The 27,644-nt window shown below is 54.2% G+C and overlaps 2 protein-coding genes and 1 pseudogene across 3 annotated transcripts; 2 read left to right on the forward strand and 1 right to left on the reverse strand.

The window, feature by feature from the left end:
- Positions 1 to 979: 979 nt before the first annotated feature.
- On the reverse strand, positions 980 to 1,912 carry LOC308043851 (olfactory receptor 14A16-like; the record flags this gene model as incomplete). Its single annotated transcript, XM_080350165.1, has 1 exon — positions 980 to 1,912. One exon carries the CDS (start codon positions 1,910 to 1,912, stop codon positions 980 to 982), a length of 933 nt encoding a protein of 310 aa, XP_080206291.1.
- A 5,793-nt stretch (positions 1,913 to 7,705) lies between these two features.
- LOC308043852 (olfactory receptor 14J1-like) lies at positions 7,706 to 8,639 on the forward strand (annotated as a pseudogene). Its single transcript has one exon. The product of its transcript is annotated as an olfactory receptor 14J1-like (transcript).
- Positions 8,640 to 22,443: 13,804 nt separating this feature from the next.
- Positions 22,444 to 27,638, forward strand: LOC308043853 (scavenger receptor cysteine-rich type 1 protein M130-like; the record flags this gene model as incomplete). Its single annotated transcript, XM_080350166.1, has 6 exons — positions 22,444 to 22,960; positions 23,232 to 23,540; positions 24,191 to 24,505; positions 25,993 to 26,348; positions 26,621 to 27,152; positions 27,238 to 27,638. The coding sequence occupies 6 exons, from the start codon at positions 22,444 to 22,446 to the stop codon at positions 27,636 to 27,638; spliced, it is 2,430 nt and encodes an 809-aa protein (XP_080206292.1).
- Between the last annotated feature and the right edge of the window lie 6 nt (positions 27,639 to 27,644).

Raw genomic sequence — 27,644 nt, forward strand, 5'->3', positions numbered from 1 at the left:
GGAATGGAAAGGAATAGTTGATGGTGTTTGTGCTCACTCAGGTTCACGTCACCTCACGTACATGATGTGCGTGCTCACATCTCATCTGTACAAAGCAAACATAGACTGCTGAACTATTCATTGAGTGTCCATCCATGGAGAGAAAACAGCCTCTGTGGGTGAGAAGCCAGTGCTGGAAATGGTGGTTGTGAGGGGCCAGTCCATGGTGATTGACCTGGGGCTCCTTCCACGGGGTGTCCAGTGCACAGGGGCACAGCCCAGCCCTGCTCTGCTGGTCCTGCAGGTCTCTGGCAGAGGCCTGGCTGTGAGAGGACACTGCTGTGTGCCAGCCCTGCACACACACACTGTTCAGCTGTACTCTGGGGTTTAATCTTTCTTGGACATGTTATTGAGAAAAACTTTGTAAGAAGTTGAAGACTTGAACCTTCCAGCTCTGCCCAGAGAAGACCATCTTTCTGTCTGGAAAGGCTGTTGTGAGGCCATCTCTGTCACAGCAGTGCCCATTGCCTGTCCCTGCCTGCGCTCACAGCACTGACACACAGCAGGACGGTGACCAAGCTGCCAGAGCACTCAGGCCTTGCACCAACACCAGGGATGAGAAGGAGAGTGTGGGAGTGGAACCAGAACAGATCTGGAAGAACAAGCGCTGCTGCTCCCTGGCAGGGCTGCCAGGGTGGACTCTTTTACCCTCCTCCCATGAACACGGGAACCATCCCTGGAGCTCTAAAAATGTGCTTGCAGGAAGGATATAGTGATAAACAAGTCACTAAAGAGCCCTTTATTTTGTTTAGAGACAAGGAGAGCACGGCTCCTCCTTTGCAAAGCCAACAGTTATAAAAGAAAAGCCAATACTGAATTAGAAAGGGGATGACAACATTATCACAATAAGAACACAACCAATAACAACCAAAAATCCAGATGACAGGCTGTACCTGTAATTAGCTACATTAAAATGCCTATGTAGAAGCAGATGGGTGGTTTATTGCTTTACAAAACAATAAGATATGAGTTTCCAGAGGGCATCCTTGAGCTCCTGGTTCCTCATGCTGTAGATGAGGGGGTTCACTGCTGGAGGCACCACCGAGTACAGAACAGACACCACCAGGTCCAGAGATGGGGAGGATACAGAGGGGGGCTTCAGGTAGGCAAACATGGCAGTGCTGAGGAACAGGGAGACCACGGCCAGGTGAGGGAGGCAGGTGGAAAAGGCTTTGTGCCGTCCCTGCTCAGAGGGGATCCTCAGCACGGCCCTCAAGATCTGCACATAGGACACCACAATGAACACAAAACAACAGAGGTCAAAAAATACAGTAACCACAAGAAGTGCATGTTCCCTGAGGTAGGAGTGTGAGCAGGAGAGACTGAGGATCTGGGGGATTTCACAGAAGAACTGGCCCAGGGCATTGCGCTTGCACAGGGGCAGTGAAAATGTATTGGCCATGAGCAATAGAGCATTGAGAAACCCAGTGGCCCAGGCAGCTGCTGCCATGTGGACACAAGCTCTGCTGCCCAGGAGGGTCCCGTAGTGCAGGAGTTTGCAGATGGCAACGTAGCGGTCGTACGACATGACTGTGAGGAGACAATACTCTGCTGCTACAAAGAAGGCAATTGAAAAGATCTGTGTAGCACATCCTGAGTATGAGATGGCCCTGGTGTCCCAGAGGGAGTTGGCCATGGATTTGGGGACAATGGTGGAGATGCAGCCCAGGTCGAGGAGGGCGAGGTTGAGCAGGAAGAAGTACATGGGGGTGTGGAGGTGCTGGTCCCAGGCTATGGTGGTGATGATGAGGCCATTGCCCAGGAGGGCAGCCAGGTAGATGCCCAGGAAGAGCCAGAAATGCAAGAGTTGCAGCTCCCGTGTGTCTGTGAACGGCAGGAGGAGGAACTGGGTGATGGAGCTGCTGTTGGACATTTGCTGCTGATGGTCATGGGAAACCTGTCATAGGAGGAAAAGACAGTGACAAGTTATCAGTGACTTCTCTGAGCAAAATCAAAGCCATTTCTCATACACCCTCCCCTGCTCCACACCCCTTGTCCTTTTCCAGACCTTCCTCCAGCTCGGTGTCTGAGCCCTGGGTGGTGCTGGCTGGAGGTGCCGTGAGAAGCAGGGCCTGTGCCCGCTGGCTGCCGAGGAGTCAGCCCTGCTCTGCAGCAGGGGGAATGGGAACAGGGGACAGAACTGGGGTTCAACATTGACATATGGAGTCTCGACAACTCACCCTTTCCTAAGGTCTCAGCACCCCACAAGTATCCCAAGACAGGCACGGCTAATTTCACAAACCAAACAGCATTTTCAATGACGTAACATCTCTGCGTTTCTGTGTTGTTCCTTAGATAACACTAAGGTAATATTGCACAGGTTTGCATCCTGGTGGGGAGCTCACCACTTGGAAGGAAACCTCAAAGACATAGCAAAATGTCCTAATAATATGATTTGATTGAGGGAGACTCAGCTCATTGCCCAGCCCCACAGACTGCATTGCCCACAGCCCACAGGTCAGAGCAAAGCTGGGACACGTGTGCCCATGGACACACCTGCAGGAAAGGACCCCCAAGATCAGGCTGTGACTCTGCAGCTGAAACTGCCATCCCCAGAGAGCCTGACAGCAAGAACAAGATCCCAACAGCAGTGACCCAGAGCAGGGGAGCAAGAAGGAAAATGCGGTGAGGGTGGGGGTGAGAGAGGCCAGGGCAGAGGCAGCCGGGCACTCAGACAGCGTCACCCTTCTCCAGCTGTGCAGCCACCTCCCAGACACCAACAGTGCCGGGCAGCTGCTCTCAGCCCCTGTGCTCTGCAGAGGAACTGCAGCTCTGGCTGCACAGGAGCTGCTTCATGCCTTGGAGCCCCCGGCCCTGAGGGCAGAGGCTTTGCTGGGTGGGACAGGAGGCCAGGGGGCTGCTCACAGGAGGGATCTGACCTGCAGGGGGTCACAGGGACTTTTCTCTGCTCTCCCTCCCATAACCATTCCGGATTTGGTTTCCTCTCATTTCTGATCATTTCCCTGCTGCCTGGAGATTCTCCCCCTGAGAGGTGTTTCCCTGTCCATGTCTGTTCCTTGTCAGTGCTCACAGACCATCCCACCCTCTGTGCCCTCCCCCTGGCCCTACAGATCCTGCCTGTTCACAGGGCACTGCCTGGGGGCATCTTCCTGTCTGCAGGCTGGAAAACAGGACAGGTCAGACTAAGGCTGACGGGTCCAGCCAAGGTGATGCAGGTGCTGTGCACAGGCAGAGGGGTGGGTAAGGGATGTCATGAGCCTTCTGGCAGATGTACTGATCACTCAGAGTTGCAGTTCAGGAGTCTCAGTGACTTGTTTCAGCATGAGAGCTCATTTTCATTTTATCCTTTCCTGCACCCCCGACCCCTTGGGAGAGGAAACTGAAAAGACAGGCTCAGGAAAGGTCCTTATCTGTCTGCTAATCCTTACATTGATCTTTTCATGGGGCATTCCCTTGGAAAAATGCCAGGGGTGATCTGCAGCTGTGAGCAGTGCTGAACCACACAGCACTCTCTCCACAGCACGACCCTGCCCTACCAGATCTTGCTCCTTCTCCCCACATCTTCTCCCCGCAGTGTTGCTGGGATCTCCCGGGCAGGCTGAGCGCTGACCCTGGCAGGCGGCAGAGTCCCTGCCCAGCACAGCACTGGGGTGCAGGTACCCTGCTCTGCAGGACAGCCCTGGGCACCCCTGCCTGTGCAAACAGCTTCACACACCTGGAGTCATCCTCAGCAGGAGGCAGCTGCCATGTGTTATTGCTCTGATGGTTTAATCTCTGCTCTGCTGCAGGTCCTCCTTAACTATAGAAGAAAGTCTCTAATATTTTTACTTACGTATCTTATTGAATGTACCACCATTAGGAAATTCCACCATAATCTACAAATGCAATAACGTGCAGCAACAGACTTAATGTTTGTGAAGATTTCTCTCCTCACAGCAATCCTCCCCCCACATTTCCTTTCCCCTCTCTGTGCCTGTCTCCTGTGCCCTCGGTGCTGCAGGCAGAGCCCTCAGCCCTGCTGCGTGTGCAGAGGAGCTGCTCCTGGGCAGAGCTGTCTCTCTGCAGCGCTGCCGCTGCCATGAGCTCCCTGTGTCCCAGGAGCCCAGCCCAGCTCAGCAGCACAGGAGCAGCCCATGATGTCCCTTTCTCTGTCCTCTCTGGGCTCCTCCAGGTGTCCCTGGGGCTCCAGGGGCACATCCTTTCAAACAACCTGAAGTAATCAGTGATGTTGATTCTCTTTCCTCTGCAGAGACACTTCTCACCAGCATTGTATTCTTCATACTAAAAATTAAATTGCTATGAGAATCATTTTTTCTTGTCCCATCATTAGACAGGACACCAGGAATGTTACAGCAAAGGATTCTATTTCTCCAAGCTGGGGGAGGAATATCTTCAGTTGAATGAGTTCAGGCATTCTATTCTGGTTCTATACTCTTAGGTCTAGAGAGATATTAATCAGTCTTTGGACATGTCATGTCTGTGCTCTGCAGCAAAGCCTTTGCACACATGGGCTCTTGGACACTTGGTACCAGGTTTCTCGTGGCAGGTCAGAGATGGGCTGGTGCCACAGCTGGGGTGGTTCAGCCCAGATGTGAGGCCATGTCCTCAGCCAGGGACCTGACTGAGGGATCTGGAGCTGTCAGTGCTGCAGACAGAGCTGTGACACGGATGGAATGAACTGCCAGGCAGGGTGGCAGGAGTGAGTTCATCTGGTCTGCAAGGACAGCAGCCTCCAAGCACAGCAACAGTCCAGATCAGAACTCAGTCTAGACCTGTAAGGCAATTCAAGGCCCCATAATGAGCTGTTACTTCTGCAGGAACAGTTAAAGGACAAACAAAGACACTTTGTAGCTACTGATGAATTTAATAAGAGAAAGAGGTGAGAATCCCTGCACCTCGGGAGGTGTCTTGACCAACCTCCTACTCACAGCAGGGTCCGACCAGATTGCTCAGGGCTTTATCCAAACACATCTTGGTCTCTTCCTCGGACAGAGTGGGTGCGCACTCCTGGGAAACAGCTTCCAGTGCTGGACTGTCCTCAAGACTGGAAAGTTTCTCCCTTTCTACAGCACCTTTCCAAAGACAACCATCCAGATGGCTTTTTACCCATCTACTTACACACTGACACAGACCATAATATCCCACGTTGAACACGATAATATTACAGAGGGTGACACTGAATGCCTTGCTGACTTCCAGGTAACAGACCGCCACTGCTCTGCCCACATCCACAACCCTGTCCTTTCCTCACAGAAAGCAAAGAGGATGGACAGGCACAACCTGCCCTGGGCAAACCCCGTCACCTTCTCTTCCAAACACCCAGAAATGGGGTCCAAGTGGACATGCTCTGGGGCACAGCCCTTAGTTCCCCTGCTCACCCCTGGGCCATTTTGAAAAGTGCACACACTGTGTGAGAGCTGCCAGTGGTCAGGGAGTCCCCCCAGTCTCCATGAGCTTTCCAAGATGGTGGAGAGTGGCCTCACTGTGACATGGTCCTGCTGTCCCAGCTCCTGGGATGCTGCCCCTGCTGTCCCATAGACTGGAGAGGATTGTGTTAGTTCCAGTGACCCTGACTTGATCCCCATCCACTGCTGCTTGTTCTGCAGATTCCTGTCTCAAATCACAGAGGCCTGGGACACATGGCTGGTGAAGAGTGAGGACAAGAGGACACAGAGATTCTCACCTCTTATTAAATTCATCAGTGTCCACACAGTGTCATTGTTTCTCCTTTAACTGTTCCTGCAGTAGTAACAGCTCATTTTGGGGCCTTGAATTTCCTTAGAGGTCTGGACCGAGTTCTGATCTGGACTGTTGCTGTGCTTGGAGGCTGCTGTCCTTGCAGACCAGATGAACTCACTTCTGCCACCCTGCCTCGCAGTTCATTCCATCCGTGTCACAGCTCTGTCTGCAGCACTGACAGCTCCAGCTCCCCAGTCAGGTCCCTGGCTGAGGACATGGCCTCACATCTGGGCTGAGCCACCCCAGCTGTGGCACCAGCCCAGCTCTGACCTGCCACAAGAAACCTGGTACCAAGTGTCCAAGAGCCCATGTGTGCAAAGGCTTTGAATCAGAGCACAGACATGACATGGCCAAAGATTGATGAATGTCTCTCTAGACCTAGGAGTATAAAACCAGGACAGATATCTTCATTCAACTGAAGATATTCCTCCCCTAGCCTGGAGAAATTAGACCCTTTGTTGTAACATTCCTGGTGTCCTGTCTAATGATGGGACAAGAAAGATGATTCTCATACCAGTATATTTTTTAAAATGAAAAATACAATGCTGTTGAGAAGTGTCTCTGAAGAGGAGAGAGAATCAACATCACTGATTACTTCAACTTCAAAGTTGTGCCCCTGGAGCCCCAGGGACACCTGGAGGAGCCCAGAGGGGACAGGGAAAGGACATCATGGGCTGCTCCTGTGCTGCTGAGCTGGGCTGGGCTCCTGGGACACAGGGAGCTCATGGCAGCGGCAGCGCTGCAGAGAGACAGCTCTGCCCAGGAGCAGCTCCTCTGCACACGCAGCAGGGCTGAGGGCTCTGCCTGCAGCATCGAGGGCACAGGAGCCAGGCACAGAGAGGGGAAAGGCAGTCTGGGCTGGGAGGATGCTGAGAGTTCACTGGAAATGAAATCCTCTCCGATATGAAGCCTGTGGCTGCAGGGCATTGCATCTGCAAATCTTGGTAGGATCTCAGAAAGCTGTCACATTGCAGAGCCTGCGAGAGATGTAAGTACAGCTCTCAGAGGTTCTCTGCTCAGAGGGGAGGATGTGCTGCAGAGCAGGGGTTGCCTTCTACACTGTCAGTGACAAGACGTGAATGCTGCGTTCTCCCCAGGGTGGCTGTGAGGTGTAAATGTCAATGTGCAGGCAGGGGTGCCCAGGGCTGTCCTGCAGAGCAGGGTCCCTGCACCCCAGGGCTGTGCCGCACAGGGACTCTGCCGCCTGCCAGGGTCAGCGCTCAGCCTGCCTGGGAGAGCCCAGCAACACTGAGCCCGAAGTGTCCTTGGCTGGGAGGGCAGAGCTGAGATCCTGTTCATGTACAATGAGAGCGGTCAGTGGTTTGCCGATCAGCCCTTGGAAACCGTACTGCTCTGCTCTCAGCGGTGTCCAGTTTCTGCTCAGGGGAACATCTGGGGCTGATCATCCTCCAGCTCAAAGAGGTGCTGGCACAGGGCAGCTGAGACCAGGACTGATGGACAGACCAGCTGTCCCCACTCTGCACTAAGGGACAGTCCCTTTGTCTGTCAGCACCCCCAAAGTTTCACTTGCAGTAAAAGGCATTGTTAAGGCATTTTTGCCTTAACAAACAAACAAACAAAACCTTCTCAGCCATGGTGGGACAGTTAGAATAAAATAAACAGAACAAGATCTCTACAGCTCTGCTTTGCCATTAAGTGAAATGGGAGAGACTGTGCTCAAATGGACTTGGATATCACGAGTTGATAGAATCTGAGACCACCCCATTTCTCTATTTTCCTGTTGCTGTAGGGCAGGACTGAATTCAGTATAGTCCACAACAAAGATGCCTCTTGCCAATGACACCGCCAGCCAGCACCAACCACAGCTCGTGAAAGGGACCTGAACAGGGTAAGTCAGTCTAGGGAATTTCCATGACAACTGGAACACATTTTACTCAGAGAACTCTGCCCTAATTTCTCACAGCCTTTTCCTCATTGGACAGGTCCCCATGACCAGAAACACCAAATGTCTAACAGCAGCTCCATCACCCAGTTCCTCCTCCTGCCGTTCACAGACACACGGGAGCTGCAGCTCTTGCACTTCTGGCTCTTCCTGGGCATCTACCTGGCTGCCCTCCTGGGCAACGGCCTCATCATCACCACCATAGCCTGGGACCAGCACCTCCACACCCCCATGTACTTCTTCCTGCTCAACCTCGCCCTCCTCGACCTGGGCTGCATCTCCACCACTGTCCCCAAATCCATGGCCAACTCTCTGTGGGATTCCAGGGTCATTTCCTACACAGGATGTGCTGCCCAGGTCTTCTTTGTATTTTTCTTGTTTGGTGCAGAGTTTTTTCTTCTCACAGTCATGTCCTACGACCGCTACGTTGCCATCTGCAAACCCCTGCACTACAGGACCCTCCTGGGCAGCAGAGCTTGTGTCCACATGGCAGCAGCTGCCTGGGCCACTGGGTTTCTCAATGCTCTGCTGCACACAAGCAATGCATTTTCACTACCACTTTGCCAAGGTAATACCGTTGAACAGTTCTTCTGTGAAGTTTCCCAGATCCTCAAGCTCTCCTGCTCAGATGCCTATCTCAGGGAATTTAAACTTCTTGTTTTCAGTACTTTTGTCTTTTTCTAAGTGTTTTGTGTTCATTGTGGTGTCCTATGTGCAGATCTTGAGGGCCGTGCTGAGGTTCCCCTCTGAGCAGGGATGGCACAAAGCCTTTTCCACCTGCCTCCCTCACCTGGCCGTGGTCTCCCTGTTCATCAGCACTGGCATGTTTGCCTACCTGAAGCCCCCCTCCATCTCCTCCCCATCCCTGGACCTGGTGGTGTCTGTTCTGTGTTCGGTGGTGCCTCCAGCAGTGAACCTCGTCATCTACAGCATGAGGAACCAGGAGCTTAAGGATGCCCTGTGGAAACTCATATCCCTTTGTTTTCAGAAGCAATAAACTGGCCATCTTCTTCTATACAGGAGTTTTAATGTAGCTAATTACAAGCCCAGCCTGTCAACTTGATTTTCTGGTGTTGTTGGTTGTTTTCTTATTGTGATAATGTTGTCAACCTCTTTCTAATTCACTGCTGGCTTTTCTTTTATAACTGTTGGCTGCTTAAATGAGCACCAGTGCTCTCCTAAGCTCTAAAAAGAATAAAGGGCTCTTTAGTGACTTGTTTTTCACTATATACCTCCTGCAAAGGCTTTTTGGAGCTGCAGGGACAGTTCCTGTGCGTGGGTGGAGGGGAAAACAGCTTTGGCATGGCAGCCCTGCCAGGGAGCAGCAGCGCTTGTTCTTCCAGAGCTGTTCTGGTTCCATTCCACACTCTCCTTCTCATCCCTGGTGTTGGGGCAAGGCCTGAGTGCTCTGGCAGTTTGGTCACTGTCCTGCTGTGTGTCAGTGCTGTGGGCGCAGGCAGAGACAGGCAATGGGCACTGCTGTGACAGTGCTGGCCTCACAACAGCCTTTCCAGAGTGAAAGGTGATCTCCTATAGGCAGGGCCTGAAGTTTTAAGTCTTCTTAAAAAGATTCTCTCAAGAACATGTCCAAGAAAGTGACCCACAGATGAAACATCAGTGTGCAGCTGAACAGTGTGTGTGTGCAGGGCTGGCACACAGCAGTGTCCTCTCACAGCCAGGCTCCTGCCAGAGACCTGCAGGACCAGCAGAGCAGGGGCTGGGCTGTACCCAGGTTTACTGGACACCCTGGGCAAGTTGCACCAAGGGCATCAACATGGACTGGCCCCTCACAACCACCATTTCCAGCCCTGGCCTCAAACACCAGCTCAGAGCTCTTTGTCCCTCCACAGACAGACACTGAAAGAGTAGTCCAGTAGACCATGTTTGCATTGTAGTGATGAGATATAAGCATGCACATCGTGTACATGAGGTGACATGAACCTGAGTGAGCACAAACACCATCAGCTATTCCCTGGGGCTTGTGGGACAGACAGTTTATTAAGGTCACACCATTTTGGGACTAATATCCCATAGGAAACTACCGGAATGCAGCACTGGGATGTGCTTCCTTGAACCAATGTCCGTTGCTAATGATGAGGGACATCAAAGATGAGTGCAGAACATGGTAACACACCACGAGGCTGAGGTGCCTCCCATCCTTTGGGAAGAGGAAGAGAAGGCCAGAGAGACACCGTGATTCCTGCCTCTATGTGTAAAAGGGAAACTGTCTGTCCCTGAATATCTAAATGTGTTTTAAGAGTCCATGAGGCCAGCTCAGATGTGGACACCTGACAGAACCCTGATATTTCTGTGTGTGACTCCAGGGACAAACCCCAGCGGCACAGTGAGATTCATCTCAGCTCCCTTAGACAACTCATTGCAAATGTCCCTGTTTGCTCCATCACCTTTGCCAACTCCATCACATGCTGTTCTACACAGTCCTACACCTGCCCTTCTTTCCCTGTGGGAAATTCTGGATTGTGGTCTCAGAAGTGCCAGAGCAATCAGAGAGGTTCAGAGGTCCCTCAGAAAGGCAGACGTCAAACCCATCTTGAGGAATGGCAGGAAAGAGAACTGGGAGAATGACAGGATGCTCAGCCTACGTCTGTCCCTGGGAAGGTGACGGGCCACATTCTCCTGCAGGCATCTCCAGGCAGCAGAAGGACAAGGAAGGAATTGTTGAACCCAAATGGGCAGGGGAAAGAAAGGCATGTTGAGGGCATGGAGTTTTGCAAGGCTCCAGACATGGTCTCCTGTGGTGCCTTAGAGCAGCTTGGTGAGATCTGGGATGCAGATGTGGATGTTGTGATGGGTGGGGAGTTGGCAGCGTGACCAAACCCAAACATCATCAGTGGTACAAAGTCCTGTGTTCAGTCAGTTTCTAGTGGCATCCCTCAGTGATGAGTACTTGGGCCAACACTACCTAACGGCTTTATTCTGCATCTTCATTATGGCATGGAGCACATTTTCAGCTCCTTTGTGGATGATGCAAAGCTCAGCAGAGGCCTAGAACAACCTCACCAGGTGCACCCTGCCTTGAGCAGGAGAGTGAGATAAGATGATGTTCAGGGCTCTCTGCAAACCTGAGTTATTCTATGGTTCCGTTATTCTATGCAAAGGGTCAGTGGGACATGAGGAAAAGGTTCTTCCCCCAGGGGTGCTGGACACTGAACAGGCTCCCCAGGGAGGTGTCACGGCCCAACCTGACAGTGTTCAAGAAGAGACTGGACAACGTCCTCAGACGCATGGGGTGACCTGTGGGGTGTCCTGTGCAGGGACAGGAGTTGGACTCCATGATCCTGGTGGGTCCTTCCAACTCAGGACATTCTATGATTCTATGAAATACTAGGTGAAAAGTCCGTGTTCTCGTTGTCCAGATGAGATGTAAACCCACACATCATGTGCATGTCCAGTGTGTCCATGTGGTGAGATGAACCCAAGTGAGCAGAAATGCCATCAGCTGTTCCTTGGGGTACCATAAATCTCAGTGGGACAGAGATGGTGTTCAGGCATCTCTTCCAACCTGTGTTATTGTAGTATTCTGTGAATCTTTTCCTTGGAGATATAAAATGTCCCAGAGTAAATAGAGCAGCTCCTCTCAGGAACGTTTCTCCACTCAAACCTTGATAGGGAATCTATCAGATACATTTGATGAAAGCAGCTCAGTTTGATCTGCTCACGCTCTGGACCACAAGGAGGGTGATGGTGGGTACGATGTCGTGTGGTCACTTGTGTCTCAGGAACTCATTGTCCAGTAGGAACCAATGGGTGTGGAGGGCACTGTGAGGTCACTTCTGCCTCTGCAGGGGATTGGCCAACAGCAGGAACATGGCTGGGAAAGGACTGTGAGGTCACACACACAGACGAGCAATGGGGCCCAATCAGCATGGCTTGATGAAAGGCAGGTCCTGCTTGACCAGCCTGATCTCCTTCTGTGACAAGGTGACCGGCTGAGCAGATGAGGGAAAGTCTGTCGTGGGGAGTGAATCCGCCACACGGGCTGTGGGTGTTGTGTCCTTAGACTGCAGTGAAGCCTTTGTCACCGTGTCCCACAGCATCTCCTGGAGAAGCTGCAGCTTGTGGCCTGGATGGTGTATGTGCGATGGAGGGCTGGACCAAAAGAATTGTGGTGAACAGATCCAAATCCAGTTGGCGTCCAGTCACAAGTGGTGTTCCCAGGGCTCAGTATTTGACTCAGTTCTATTTAAGCTTTATCAATGATGTGGATGAGGGGATCGAGTGCACCCTCATTAAATTTGCAGATGACACCAGGCTAGGTGGGAGTGTTGATCTGCTGGAGGGTGGGAAGGCCATGCAGAGGGATCTGGATCCGCTGGATCATTGGGCTGAGGCCATTTGTATGAGGTTTGACCAGACCAAGTGTCGGGTCCTGCACTTGGGTCACGACAACTCCAGGCTCAGGGAAGAGTGGCTGGAAAATGGCCTGGTGGAAAGGGATCAGGGGGTGTTGATAAACAGCAGCTGAACATGAGCCTGTGTGTGCCCAGGTGGCCAAAAGGGCCACCAGCATCCTGGCTTGTATCAGGAATGGTGTGGCCAGCAGAAGTAGCGTGATTGTGCCACTGTTCTCAGCGCTGATGAGGTCGCATCTTGAATCCTGTGTTCACGTTTGTGGTTCCTCATCATAAGAAGGACGTTGAGGCACTAGAGACCGTGCAGAGGAGGTGACAAAGCTGCTCAGTGCCTGGAGCACAAGTGTGATGAGGAGCAGCTGAGGGAACAGGCGATGATGGGGCAGGATCCACCTGTGCTGTAGGTGACCATCTAAACCAACATCTCAGCCAGGGAACCAGCAAACACATCAGTGTGACTCGCTCTGGGCAACGTGTGAGGAGTCCTGGGCAGGGAAGGTTCAGAGGGCATGGGGCGCTGTGCAAGACACAACATGATCTTGGCTTCATGCTTGTAGGGCCATCTGGTGGCAGTTAATGAAAGAGTTTTCCAGAACTTGGGATGGGTTTAGGACACAAATGTCTTCAGCTCCAGGGACACAAACACCTGGTGCCAGTGTAGATGCCCCGGGAACCCCTGCCCAGGCTCCACCTGCACTGCAAGGTGCTCTGGTCTCCCCAGGTTCTGTGTGAGAGATGCCAATCCCAGGCCTGCACCTCAGGTACACTGGGGCCCTAAAATGGCCCTGGCTGTTTATGATGAGACACCTGATGACTGATGTCTGCCTGGAAATCTCCACTTTTTTGCTGTTGTTTTTTCATTTTGGGATTTTTGTTTGGTTGGTTCGTTGGTCGGTTTGGGTTTTGGTTTTGGTTGTTGTTCTTGGTTGATTGGTTTGGTTTTTGTTTTGCTTTGGTTTTGTGGGTGTTCTTGTTTATTTTGTTTGGTTTGTTATATTCTTTGATTGGAGATTTTTGTTTAGTTGTTTTTTCAACATATTAAAATTTAAAATAAAAAAGCCAAACAGGGAATTATGGGGAAGTTTAGCAAGGGAAGGAGAAGAAATATTGGTCTTCCCCTGTACTTCTATTACCAACACTCTAGTATTTCATCTCCCTCGTCATTCAGGAGTTCCCACCTCTCCTGATTAAGTGTCCCTGTCCAAGGACAACTTTCCAGCACTGTCTGGACGTTTGCCCTTCCCAGTGTTCTCAGGTTTCTCCTCCACTTGCTCTTTGGTCATTCAGTGGCCTCTCAACTGTCTGGTTTCTGCTTTGAGCTTCAGGGAGTTACAAACTTGCCCCGTTCTTCAGGGCTCTAATTGACATGGCAGCCAACACGTTCATTGTGTTTATTTCTATCCTCTCCTGTCTCTCTGTCTAAAGCAGTTCTTGTGTGGGTGTCCCTTGTGGATGCTGGACCTCACCAGATCCACTTACACACACAGCTGAGGAAAGTGTTTTGCTGTTGATTGAACTGTGCAGTGTTTGCACAGGAGAGCAGGTGGAGCTGGTGCACAGGAGCTGCAGCATCTCCTGCAGAGCTCAGTGGAGAAGTCTGATGGAGGAAAAGTGATGCAATCTCTGGTGGCCAATGAGGGAACCGGCAGACTGGGGGTGGGGGTGAGGAGCCAGGTTGTCCATACAGTGTCCAGCCTCAAGGACTGTTCTCCTGCCTGTCCAGATGTCTTCAGGAGACCCTCAGGATCAATGTCCAGTGTAGAATGCTGCTGTCACTTCTTCCATACACTGGAAAATGACAGAAAATACCCTTGAAAGAAAAAACCTCCTTTATGAAATCTTCTTTGAAACCTTCATCAGCAAGTATCCCATTGAAACCTCTCCAGTTAGTTCTATAAGTCTGGAAGGTTTAAAGAAAATTACAGAAAGAAACATCGTTCATTAGGTCTTTCTGTGTTTTAATGAGCCCCATGGCATATTTGGTGCTGAGTCCATGAATCTCAAATACCAAGCACAGACTGAAGAATCTGCTCAAGAAGTCAAAGCCAAAAGCAAACTCCAAAGTGCCTTGGAGAATTAATAGGCCCCACTGAGGGCTGTTACTGACAAAGCCTCCCCAGGGACTCCTTAGAGCAGATAATTGGAGGCAGTGATTGCATCAGGCAAAGGCAAAGTGCAGCAGCTCTGATGCTGAGAAAGCCCTTGGCTTGTCTGATGAAGGACAATGGCCAAGCCTTGACCCCCTGCCCCTGGAAGGGAGATCCTGTCCCTCATGGGTGGCTCAGGGCTCTTCCTGGGGCTGTGGGGAGTGCGATGCCCAGTGCAGGACAATGGTGTGACACTCCCTGGGGGTGCAAGGAGGCAATGGTGTGCCATGGTCATGACAACCATGTGTCTCCTCTTAGGCCTCACTGGCAGGGACATCAGCCAGAGCCAAGGGGACAAAGACCTTGGTTCTTTCAGGGACATCCAGTGTCACCCTTGGCCATGTCCACCATGGTCCATCCTGCACTGTCCCAGGCCTGTGGCTGTTTCCCCACAGGCTGCAGACACCCCATGCGCTTCCCCACCTTGTTCTCTGCCCAATGTGTCCCCACCTGTGCTGCTGTCTCTCCATCCTCACCAGCTGTTCTGGAAACACAGAGTCACGGCTGATCCAGAGTCCCTCTGAATGTCCACAGCACTGTGCTCAGAATGACATTTCTTGATCCTGAGCTCCACTCTGGACCTCCAGAGCTGCAGTGAGAAAGGTTTTCCTTTCTCATGCTGTTTCCCTCCTCCCATCATCTTGGAAAGCGATTTTCAGGATTTCTGGAGCTACTACTGCCCTTTCTTGTCATGGTTTCACCACAACCACCAACTAAGACCATGAGAGCTGCTCACATCCTGCCCCCAGTCCCCAAGTGGGATAAGGGAGAGAACTGAAAGGGAAGGGAGAAACTTGTGGGTTTATTAAAAAAAAAAAAAAAAAAAAAAAGACAATAGAAATAATAAAAGAAACACACTACTACTAATAATATCCTTATGCTATTTCTATTTACATAAAGTAAAATATGTGGTACTCAGTGCAATCCCCCACATAACTCCAGTTGTGCTGAACAGGCAGCCCAAAAGAGGAGAGCACCCTGGTCCTGAACAGCTGATTCCAGCAAGAGAAAGTACAAGTGCAAAAGGCAGAGAGGCCCAAGGGCCAACTGCAAAACAGCAAAATGTCATAAAACTGAACGAACACTGAACTCCTAGTGGAATGGAACTTCCGAACAGAACTAACAGAGGATCCAGAAAACGCGAACGAACTAGCTGGAAAAGGCGTCTCCAGCTTTATATCAAACATGACACTCATGGTGGAGAAGAGCTTGTTGATTGACCTGGATGACTCCACCACTCCCCTGGGCAGCCTGTTCCAGTGTCCCACAATCCACAATCAAACCTGTGCTCCAGACCCTTCCTCAGCTCCATTCCCTTCTCTGAACTCACTCCAGGGCCTCAATTGTGATGGGTCCAAAACTGACCCCAGGATTTGAGGCGCAGCCCCAGCACAACCATGGCCCTGGTCCTGCTGGACACTCTATTCCTGATACAAGTCAGGATGCTGGTGGCAGTTTTGGCCACCTGGGCACACGTTGGCTCATGTTCAATTGCTGTCACCAACACCCCCAGGTCTCTTTCCACTGGGCAGCTTCCCAGCCGCTCTTCCCCAAGCCTGTAGCGTTCATGGGGTTGTTATGACTCAAGTGCAGGACCCGGCACTTGGCCTAGTTGTACCTCAGACAATTGGCCTTAGCCCAGGTTTGTCAAACTCATTTTCATCAGCCCAGACGTGTGGCTGCAGGTCATGACTATGGCCACCAAACCATGGTTGGAAGTCACCACCATTGCCACCAACCACCCATGGCTATGAGATGCCACCATGACTACCAGCACCAGATGTGCAGGTCATCACCATGGCCACCAGGTCATGGTTACGAGTCAACACCATGGCCACCAACCACCCACAGCCATGAGATGCCACCATGGCCACCAGTCATGTGCTTGCAGGTTGTCATCATGGCCACCAACCACCCATGGCCATGAGATGCCACCATGGCCACCAGCCATGTACTTGCAGGTGACAACCATGGTCACCAGGCATGTGCTTTCAGGTTGTCACCACGGCCACCAACCACCCACGGCCATGAAATGCCACCATGGCCACCAGCCATGTGCTTGCAGGTGACCACCATGGCTACCAGCCATGTGCTTTCAGGTTGTCACCATGGCCACCAGTCACCCATGGCCATGAGATGCCACCATGACCACCAACCACCCACAGCCATGAGATGCCACCATGGCCACCAGCCACGTGCTTGCAGGTCACCACCATGGCCACCAGCCACCAATGGTCATAAGTTGCCAGCAATGCTCATGAGTTGCCACCATGGCCACTAGCACCAGACGTATGGCTGCAGGTCATGACCATGGCCACCAGAACTGCCCAAGTAGGAGTAGTGACATTTATACAGTCCTAAAATTACATTCGGTCCTTTGAAGGCAACCGTGAGGCTGATGTGGCCCCCAGTGAAATGAGTTTGATAGCCCTGCTTTAGCCCATCCATCCAGCTGGTCCAGATCCCTCTGTATGGCCATCCCACCCTCCAGCACATCAACACTCCCACCCAACTTGATGTCATCTGCAAACTAAGTGTGCACTCGATCACCTCACCCAGATCATTGATAAAGAGACTAAACAGAACTGGCCCCAGTACTGAACCCTGGGGACACCACTCGTGAGCGGCCACCAGCTGGATCTGACTCCTTTCACTACAACTCTTCAGGCCCAGCCCTCCAGCCAGTTCTTTACCCAGCAGGAGTACACCTGGTCAAGCCATGAGCAGCCAATATTTTTGTTTTATTATTTTGTTTCATTTTATTTATGAATAAATATGGTATTTAAAATGTGTATATACCTCTCTATATATGTATATTTGTATACATTTTATATAGATATGTATAAAACCAGAGAAATTAAATATACATAACCATTATATTGTACATATAAAATGGGTAACACCTTCTCCAATAAGACATAATGGAATGAAGAAATAGATTTTAATGAGAGTAGAAAGAAAAGTACAAGGATGGGTCCACATTCCCCACTTCATCAGGTGCAGAAGCACCCACAGATGTGTGGGGTGGAGGAACTTCCAGAAGGTGGGAAGCACACAGGCAAGTTGGATCATGCTCAAGGGCCAAGATCCCCCAAGGGGGCCACCAAGGGACCCTCAGTGCAAATCCTTTAACATACAAAGAAAAGCTGAGTCCTGTGAGCTGGACTGGAAGGTCCCCACATCCAAGCCCAGCCCAGCAGGATGGGACTTGCAGGACCACTGGGTCAGACTCTGAGCTCCTCTCGGTGCTGCAAGACACAGGGAAACTGTCTGTGAACATGGGAAACCAGGAGAAAACGCCAGCTTCAGAAAAACATGTGCATGGGGACAGTATGGAAAAGACCCAAAGGGGATCTCAAAATAGACCACGTGAAGCAGAGGAACTTGTCAATGAACTGATGGCCCACAAGCTGAATTTTGAGGTGCCAGAGGAAGGGTGGTGGGGAACTGCCTTTCCCCATGGTTGTAGGGGATCTTACAGCTGCTTGTAAGGGCACTGTGGGGTGCAGGCTGGTGATAAATAGGTTTCCTTGTCCTTAGGATCTCAAAGGGGATCTCAAAATAGACCACGTGAAGCAGAGGAACTCGCCAATGAACCCTGAACCACAAATTAGATGTTAAGGTGCCAAACAGAGGCACCCTCCTGGTTGTGGGGGTCTCCCAGCCACTTGTAGGGCCAATGGGTGGTGCAGGCTGGTGATAAACAGGTTTTGTTGTGTGATAACCTTGAAGCGCTCCCCCCATCCTTAGCAGAACAAAGATCTTGTTATGCCTTGAACGTCTGGGTTTTGTTGCTTTGGGAGGAAGAGATAGATGACACCTCGTCTTTCCCAAAGTTTTATGACCATGGAGGCAGAAGATAAGGACAATTAACAGTGTTGATGTGAAAGGCCTCATGGCCTAATGGGGATGATAGAGATGAACCATCTGTCTGACAACCAACTACCAGAAGAAACCACAAACCATCCATAGAGACCCATGGAGACCATAGAGACCCATAGAGAACCATGGAGACCATAGAGACCATAGAGACCCATATGGACCGTAGAGACCCATAGAGACCATAGAGACCCATAGGGACCCATAGATTCCCATGGAGACTATAGGGACCCATAGGGACCCATAGGGACCCATAGAGACCCATGGAGACTCATAGGGACCCATAGAGACCATAGAGACCCGTGGAGACCATAGAGACCCATAGGGACCCATAGAGACCATAGAGACCCATAGACACCCATAGACACCCATAGAGACCATAGAGACCCATAGAGTCCATAGAGACCATAGAGACCTATAGAGACCCATAGACACCAATAGAGACCCATAGAGACCCATAGGGACCCATAGGGACCACAGAGACCCATAGGGACCCATAGATACCCAGAGACACCCATAGAGACACGTAGAGACCATAGAAACCCATGAAGACCCATAGAGACCCATAGAGACCATAGAGACCCACGGAGACCATAGAGACCATAGAGACCCATAGGGACCATAGAGACCATAGAGACCCATAGAGTCATCCTGGGACCAATGTACCCGCGGGATGGTGATATCTGTGATCTCTCTCTCCCCCTTTCTCTTTCTGATATCTTAGTTTTCCTCTTCTCTCTCTCTCTTCCTTCTTCCCTCTTCAACTGACGTTGTAGCAGCTGCTGAGCAGCACTGGCACAGCCTCAAGGCCTTCGCTGTTTCTCACGCTGCCCTAACAGTGTGGAGGCTGGAGGTGACAAGAGGCTGGAGGGGACGAAGCCAGGAGAGCTGACCCCAACTGACCAAAGGGATATTCCACACTATATGACGTCATGATCAGCAATAAAACTGAGGAGGCAGGTGTGTTCTTCAAAACATCCTTTCCTCAGAGACAGGCTGGGCATATGTATCTCCTGCTGTCAGTAACTATTTCTCCACTTATTAAATTGTCTTTATCTTGACCCATGAGGTTTTCTTTCTTGCTTCTGCCCTCCCAGTTCCAGCCCAATCCCACTTGTGGGGTGTGAGCAAGTGATTGGGTGGGCGCCGCCAAATGGGGTCATTCTAACATGTGCACAGAGCAAACAGGTTGTGCTGGTGAGGTCCCTGGGGTCTCAGTAGAGTCTTTTATCTGGGCAGGAACAACCCCAGGTTCCAGTCTAAGTTGGGGAATGACCTATTAGAGAGCAGCGCAGGGGAAAGGGACCTGGGGTCCTGGGGACAGCAGGGTGACCATGAGCCAGCACTGAGTCCTTGTGGCCAGGAAGCCAATGAGATCTGGGGTGGGTTAGAAGGGGGTGGTAAGTAGGTCAGAGAGGTTCTCCTGCCCCTCTACTCTGCCCTTGAATAAAGGGTTTAGTTCAGTTACTATCAGGATAAACTTGGGGATCATATACATATATATAATATATACAGCCATAGCACCCTGAGAATGGCTGATCTGGGAAGCTAAGCAGGGTCAGGCCCGGTTAGTACTTGGATGAGAGACCTTGTGGCCAGGAAGCCAATGGTACCTGGAGGGGATTAGAAGGGGGTGGTCAGTAGGTCAGAGAGGTTCGCCTGTCCAGAACTCTGCCCTTGAAAAAAGGGTTTAGTTTGGATACTACCAGAATATACTTGAGGAACAGATATATATATATATATATATAAAATATATGCAGCCACATCACCCTGAGAACATCTCATCTGCTCTGGGAAGCTAAGCAGGGTCGGGCCTGGTCAGTGCTTGGATGGGAGACCGTAATGGCCAATGGTACCTGGGGTGTGTTAGAAGGGGGTGGTCAGTAGCTCAGAGAGGTTCTCCTGCCCCTCTGCTCTGCCCTGGGGAGACCACACCTGGAATCTTGTGTCCAGCTGTGGCCCCTCAGTTCCAGCAGGACAGGGAACTGCTGGAGGGAGTCCAGCGCAGCCACCAAGATGCTGCAGGGAGTGAAGCATCTCCCGTGTGAGGAAAGGCTGAGGGAGCTGGGGCTCTGGAGCTGGACAAGAGGACACTGAGGGGGGACTCATTCATGAGATCAATATGGAAAGGAGGAGTGTCAGGAGGATGGACCCAGGCTCTTCTCGGTGACAACCAGTGACAGGACAAGGGGCGATGATGTTGCTCCTGGCTTAACGGCTGGTAGGCCAGGACCAGGTGCAAGTCCTTACAGGGGCTGGTGAGGTCACTGTCAGTGTAACCAACGAGCACACAGCAGTGGCAGTAGAGGGTATGAGATCCCTGTAAGTGTAACCAATGAGCACACAGCGGTGGCAGTAGGAGCTATGAGGTCACTGTCAGTGTAACCAATGAGCACATAGTGCTGGCAGTAGAGGGTGTGAGGTCACTGTCAGTGTAACCAATGAGCACACAGCAGTGGCAGTAGGAGCTATGAGGTCACTGTCAGTGTAACCAATGAGCACATAGTGCTGGCAGTAGAGGGTGTGAGGTCACTGTCAGTGTAACCAGTGAGCACACAGCAGTGGCAGTAGGAGGAGCAGTGCTCACGTCACCGGTGACACTCCATGGCCATGGAGCTCGGTGCCGACCGTCCATGTGGTGTCACAGGGTCCTCAGCAGGTACAGGAGCTGCCCGGCCCCGTGTCTGTGAGGCTGGAGGAGCAGCCCCTGCAGCCCTGGCTGCAGCCGTCAGGCTGGGGGTGTCTCGGGGGCACCGCAGGGATGTGCCTGGGCACGGCGCCAGGAGGAAACCACAGACTTCCTGCCCGGGCACCGTGGGGGGAGCGCGGGGGCTGTGGTTTGTGCACCTGCAGGCTGCAGCTCTGATCCACCCATGGGGAATAACGGCCCCTCGGTGACACGCTGACAGTCAGGGACACGTCTGAGCCTCTGGGCTGCACGTCTGCTGCCAGGACAGGGACGTGTCCCAGCTCCAGCTCCTGTGAGGGACCTTCCGCGGGCTCTCCAGGGAGCGGTGGGTGAGTCAGCGCTCTTGGGATGGGGCTCTGCCCTGGGCTAAGGCCCTTTCCCAGCTGCTGCTCCCAGCACAGTGGGCTCTGTCACAGGGGCTGTTTCCTTCCCTTCCTGACACAGCCCCGGTGCAGTCCCAGCCCCCTGGGTCTTATGGCACCGGGGTGACTGGACGCTCTCACCTCGGGCTCTTGGCTGTGCCTGTCGCAGCACATGCTCAGTGCTCCTGGTCCACACTCAGAGCTCAAGGGGTGAAAAACTGTTTGCCCCACTACAGCCAGCCCTGTCCTCTGATGTTCTACCGTTGCAGTGCTGTGACACCTGCAGCGGAGCCGTCCTTCATATATGGTCATGAACGGCGCTGGAGAAGTTCATTGGAGGACTGGGCCGTGTCAGAGGGGAGATAGCTCCCAATAATGTCTAAAAAGGTGCTGCTGCTTCGATTGGCTCCTCCTGTAACCGGGGGGCATCTGCAGAGATATATTGCCCTCCCGTCATCATTGGTCCCACGAGTCCCTGGAGCTGCGGCAGGGAGTGCGGCACAGAGAGATGTGCCATCAGGGCAGGAGGCTCAGGATGGGCACAGAGGGACTCGTGTCCCCTTAGACACTGTGGCTGCTCCTCTGGGTACAGCTGTGCAGGGGTAAGTGCTGACTCCCTTGTCCCACCGCCCAGGGCCAGCGGGTACCAGTGTGGTCAGGGGGCTGGGAATGGGGTTTCTTTGCAGGTGCTGTTGAGACAGTGGGGAGAAGGTTCTCAGATCCACGGAGCCTGTGCCTTTCCCTGTGGCCATCTGGGTGGGAGACAGTATCTCCTTTTCTGGGGCTCCAGTGTTCTGTGCCTGGCTGGATTCACAGCTCCCCTGTCCTGGGGTACCTTTGGGGACCCCTTGTTCCCAGCACTCTGCCTCTGGACCAGTGGTGGCCTCACTGGTGATGGCAGCACCCAGACATCCTCAGGGCACTGCCAACCTCTTGGGTGCCCCAGAGGGTTTGTGTGCTGCTCACTGCCCCTTGTTCAAAGGGAAACCTGACCCCATGAGGGCAGTTTGTGCCCCACAGACAGAAGAGGACGGGGACATCTGCAGTAGAGACATGTCCTTCTGGGGGGCCTGGCCCAGGGCTGATGCCAGGGGAGAGGAGAGGAGGTGGGATCCTCTGGATCATCTCAGTGGGAACAGGAAACGCCCTGGGGATGGGGTTGATTTGGATGGTGCTGGGGCAGGTGGTTTACATGGGAAGCTGCAGCCCTGGGTACACGAGGCTGTTCAGAGGGTGTTGGGCTGGGGGCAACAGGTGCCCAGTGCAGAGCTGGGCAGTGTGTGGGTGGGCATGGGTGGGGGGCACGTGGCCGTGGGAGTGGGAAGAGGTGCCCTGTGTGGTGGGAGGGAGAATGATCCAGCAGGTCTGGACATGGGCACCCCCATTATTGTGCAGCTGTGGGAACAGAAGGGACGCTCACACTGCTCTGGGGACCTGCAGGGGAGGGGGCTCCCACCCTGGTGCCCCTGACTCTGCCCAGGCAGGGGGTTCCCCTAGAGCTGCAGCACTGGGGCTCGGTGCTCTCCTGACTCATCTCGTGTTGGTGTCTGAAGGTGCTGCAGAGGTGAGGCTGGCGGATGGCGGCAGGCGCTGTGCCGGGAGAGTGGAGGTGAAACATGAGGGAGAGTGGGGGACCGTCTGTGGTGACTACTGGGGCATGAACGATGCAGTAGTGGTTTGTAAGCAGCTGGGCTGTGGGTCTGCTGTCGATGTTCACTGGTATGGACACTTTGGGCCAGGATCTGGCCCCATTTGGATGGATGATGTCGTCTGTGATGGCACCGAATCTGCCCTGTCTGACTGCAGACACGCAGGATGGGGTGAACATGACTGTGATCATGATGAGGATGCTGGAGTGACGTGTTCAGGTAAGGGGTCAGCCTGTTCCCACCTTTGGGGCTGGCATGGGGGAAGGGACCCAGCTGTGCCATAGGGAGCAAGAAACACACTGGAGCAGGTCCCAGTGTGGCCAACCAGTCTGCCGAGCTGGGACTGTCATTGCTGGTGTAACTGGTCCCTGGGGAAAGCTGTGACAGCCCTGTGGGGACAGGACCCCGCGCAGGCAGCGCTGACCAGCTGCCCAGCCCCTCCTGCCTCACCACAGGGTTGTATGATTTGCTTTTTGGTGTTTTTTTCCAGGATTTGTCCGTCTGGTGGACGGGAAGAGCCGCTGCTCAGGACGTGTGGAGATCCGTGATGGGAACCAGTGGACAACTGTTTGTGGTTCCCGCTTTGGCCCCAAGGCTGCTGAGGTGGTGTGCAGGGAGCTGCGGTGCGGCGTGGCCCTGCCTGTGTCTGGAGGAGGTCACTTTGGAGAAGGGGCTGGTCCCGTGTGGGATGGAGAGCTGCAGTGTGTGGGGAATGAGTCCCTCCTGTCCTCCTGCCCCACGGGGTCCTCCAGGGACCAGGCCTGCCCCCAGATGAACAGCGCTGCTGTCAGCTGCACACGTGAGGACTCGGGGTGGGGTGCTGAACACTGGGGTGAAACCTAGACTGAGGAGGGGACAGTTGGTGCAGTTGAGACAAGGGAACCGGGGCATCTGTTCCCACAGGCTGACAGAGACCTGACCCTCCTGGGGATAATAGACAACGGCAGGACTGGGCTGATGCCCCAGGACAAAGGGGGCCATGGGCTGGGAGGGATCCCTGGGATCATAATGTTTCTCCACAGAGGATACATAAAGGGCTGAGATGATGAGCTGGAAGGTGCCCAGGGCAGACTGTGGCCCAGGAGAGCTGGGGCCCTGGGAGAAGCAGCAGCGTGTGCTTGGGGATCCCTGGGGACAGGTCTCTTCCCAGGGTGCTGGCTGGGGAGGAGTGGGTGCTCTAGGTGGGCCTGGGCCAGGGGAGGTTGAAAGGACCATTAGGGTAGAAGGAAGGCTGTGAGGCACAAATGACCCTGCAGGGCTGGAGCTGGTCACCCCAGCCTTGCACAGCCTATGGGGATAGAAGGGACCTCTGCACCACCCTGGGAACAGCCTGCAGGGGAGGGGGCTCCCACCCTGGTGCCCCTGACTCTGCCCAGGCAGGGGGTTCCCCCAGAGCTGCAGCACTGGGGCTCGGTGCTCTCCTGACTCATCCCGTGTTGGTGTCTGAAGGTGCTGCGGAGGTGAGGCTGGTGGATGGCGGCAGGCGCTGTGCTGGGAGAGTGGAGGTGAAACACCAGGGACAGTGGGGGACCGTGTGTGATGGCAGCTGGGGCATGAACGATGCAGCAGTGGTTTGTAAGCAGCTGGGCTGTGGGTCTGCTGTCGATGTTCACTGGTATGGACACTTTGGGCCAGGATCTGGCCCCATTTGGATGGATGATGTCGTCTGTGATGGCACCGAATCTGCCCTGTCTGACTGCGGACACAGAGGATGGGGTGAACATGACTGTGATCATGATGAGGATGCTGGAGTGACGTGTTCAGGTAAGGGGTCAGCCTGTTCCCACCTTTGGGGCTGGCATGGGGAAGGGACCCAGCTGTGCCATAGGGAGCAAGAAACACACTGGAGCAGGTCCCAGTGTGGCCAACCAGTCTGCTGAACTGGGACTGTCATTGCTGGTGTAACTGGTCCCTGGGGAAAGCTGTGACAGCCCTGTGGGGACAGGACCCCATGCCGGCAGCGCTGACCAGCTGCCCAACCCCTCTTCCTGCCCACAGCTCCCCACACTGACCCATGAAACAGGCTCTTTGCCAGCACTTACTGACTCTCGTCTGTGCTGCTGTCACCCTCTGAGGCAGCGGGAGGCCAGGGGGACATGCTGGTCTTCTGTCCCCAGCCTGGCCATTGGCCTGGGACCTGTGCACCCCAGATATTGGTGTCCCTGGATGAGAACATCCCCCTGGAGCAGGCAGGGGAGGGCTCTGGAAAGCACCAGCCGTGATAACAGCTGCTCCATTTCTGTGCTCTGGGACACCTCCCACCTAAAAGGAACCTCCCAACACTCAGGAACACCCTGGGGTCAGAGTGAGCCTCTGGTTGCACCAGGTGATGATGGTCCTGCCTGGCCCAAGCTCTGCAGGGGCTGAGCAGCTGCAGCTTCGTCATCATGTGGGCCAGTTCTCCTGGACCCCAACGGCTCACAGGGCTGCGGTGCTGGGGGAGCATGCCGGGCAGCACAGAGGATCTTGTGTGGGACCCTTTGTCTGAGCACACCTGTGGCTGTGAGTGTGTGGCAGACACACACCTCGAGTGCTCTGGTGCTGTAGACAAGGGGAGGAGGAGCCTTGGATGTGTTTGTGGCACCAACACTCCCCCAACAGCTTCCGCTGGGATGTGCAATGTGCGGTTTGTCCAGGGATTCCTTGGGGGTGATGTGGGATGTGGGCAAGTAACTGCCAGAGGGCTCTGGAACTCCCAGGTTCTTTGGTATTTTTTTCCAGGATTTGTCCGTCTGGTGGACGGGAAGAGCCGCTGCTCAGGACGTGTGGAGATCCGTGATGGGAACCAGTGGACAACTGTTTGTGGTTCCCGCTTTGGCCCCAAGGCTGCTGAGGTGGTGTGCAGGGAGCTGCAGTGCGGCGTGGCCCTGCCTGTGTCTGGAGGAGGTCACTTTGGAGAAGGGGCTGGTCCCGTGTGGGATGGAGAGCTGCAGTGTGTGGGGAATGAGTCCCTCCTGTCCTCCTGCCCCACGGGGTCCTCCAGGGACCAGGCCTGCCCCCAGATGAACAGCGCTGCTGTCAGCTGCACACGTGAGGAATCGGGGTGGGGTGCTGAACACTGGGGCTGTGCCGGGGGCTGGGGACAGAGCAAGGACTGTGCTGGGTGGGTGTAGGGCAGGAGGGGTCATGGGACAGTCTGCAGCATGAAAACCGTGCAGAAGGAGAAGAAAGGCCTCTGTCCCTCTGGCTTTTCCACCAGCTACCAAGGGTACAAAAGCACCAACCCGCCCTCTCTCCTCCTCTGTCCCCAGAGTACACAGGGTTCAGGCTGGTGAACGGCAGCACAGCGTGTGCGGGGAGGGTGGAGGTCCAGGTGCTGGGGAGCTGGGGGACCCTCTGTGCCTCCCGCTGGGATCTCTCGGATGCCCACGTTCTGTGTCGTCAACTCAACTGTGGGTTTGCCGAGTCCGTTCCTGGAGGAGAGCATTTTGGGAGGGAGACTGGCCCTGTCTGGAGAGACTCATTCCACTGTGACGGGACTGAAGCCCACCTGGGACAGTGCCCAGTGGCCACCCTGGGGGCCTCCCCGTGCTCCCCCGGGAACAACGCTGCTGTCATTTGCTTAGATGAGTGCTGGGAAAATGGTGCATTAGCTCTGTTTCCCTTTGTGTGAGGCACGGCCACCCAAAGCAGGGGTCCCATGGCAGCACCAGGCTGAATTTCTCCCTGGAGGATCCCTGGGGGGCTTTCCCTGCTCAGACTGACCGCTATGCTCTGGGAGAGCTGAGGTCTGAACAGACACAGACACCTGTCCCCAGGGCAGCGCCTTAGGCCCTGGTACCACTGCCCGGCCCGGGTTCCATAGGATGAGCCCAGGACAGGCTGGTGGGGCTCTGCTCCATCCCTGTGGCTGCAGACAAACACATCCTATCCCCACAGAGAGCCCTGCAGAGCCTCATCCCACCACCCCGCAGCAGCAGACCCGATGTGAGCTGCAGACAGGGCCTGGGCTTTGCCCTCGCTTCTGGGCAGCACAGGGCTCGCTCTCGCCCTGTTTGGTCGGACAAGCCCCCTTGCCCTCCTCCCTGGAGGCTGCCGTGCTGCCCGGTGCCGCTGATGGCTGCGGCTCCTCTGCTCTCCCCAGGCCCAGCCGACCCTGCGTCCCTGCGGCTGGTGGGCGGTGGGAGCCGGTGCGACGGGCGAGTGGAGATCTTCCAGCGCGGGACGTGGGGCAGAGTGCTGGACGACCAGTGGGACGTGCGGGAGGCCAGCGTGGTGTGCCAGCAGCTGCGGTGTGGAGAGGCAGAAAAAGCCTATAGCCCCCCAAAGCCTGAGCGAGGGACGGGCCCCGTGGGGCTGCGAGGGGTCCGGTGCGCAGGGCACGAGGCCAGCCTGACCCTCTGCAACACCTCCCTGCCCGGGAGTGCCCTACTGGGAGCGGTTGTGGAGGATGTGGGAGTCATTTGCTGGGGTGAGCGGCGCTGCACGAGCCCCTAGATGATGGGGTGGGGGGGCAGCCACCCCCTGACAGCTCCTGGGCTTTCTCCACACTGCAGGGAGCCGGCGGGTCCGGCTGGTGGACGGGCCCGGGCGCTGCGCAGGGAGAGTGGAGATCTACTACCAGGGCAGCTGGGGGACCGTCTGTGACGATGGCTGGGACCTGTCTGATGCCACCGTCGTTTGCCACCAGCTGGGCTGCGGGGGGGCGGTGGAGGCGGCCGGCTCCGCTCGCTTCGGGGAAGGCTCCGGGCAGATCTGGCTGGACGGTGTGAACTGCTCCGGGGCCGAAGCTGCTCTCTGGGACTGCGCTGCCGGGTCCTGGGGGCAGCACGACTGCGGGCACAAAGAGGACGCGGGCGCCATGTGCTCAGGTGTGTGCCGGGAGCTGTGCCGAGATGGTTCCCGGGAGGCCGGGACGCAGGGAAAGCCGGGCATGGCCAAGGCTGTCCTTGGCTGAGCCCCT

This window comes from Nesoenas mayeri (genome assembly GCF_963082525.1).
Source record: "Nesoenas mayeri genome assembly, chromosome: 9".
Lineage (NCBI taxonomy): Eukaryota > Metazoa > Chordata > Aves > Columbiformes > Columbidae > Nesoenas > Nesoenas mayeri.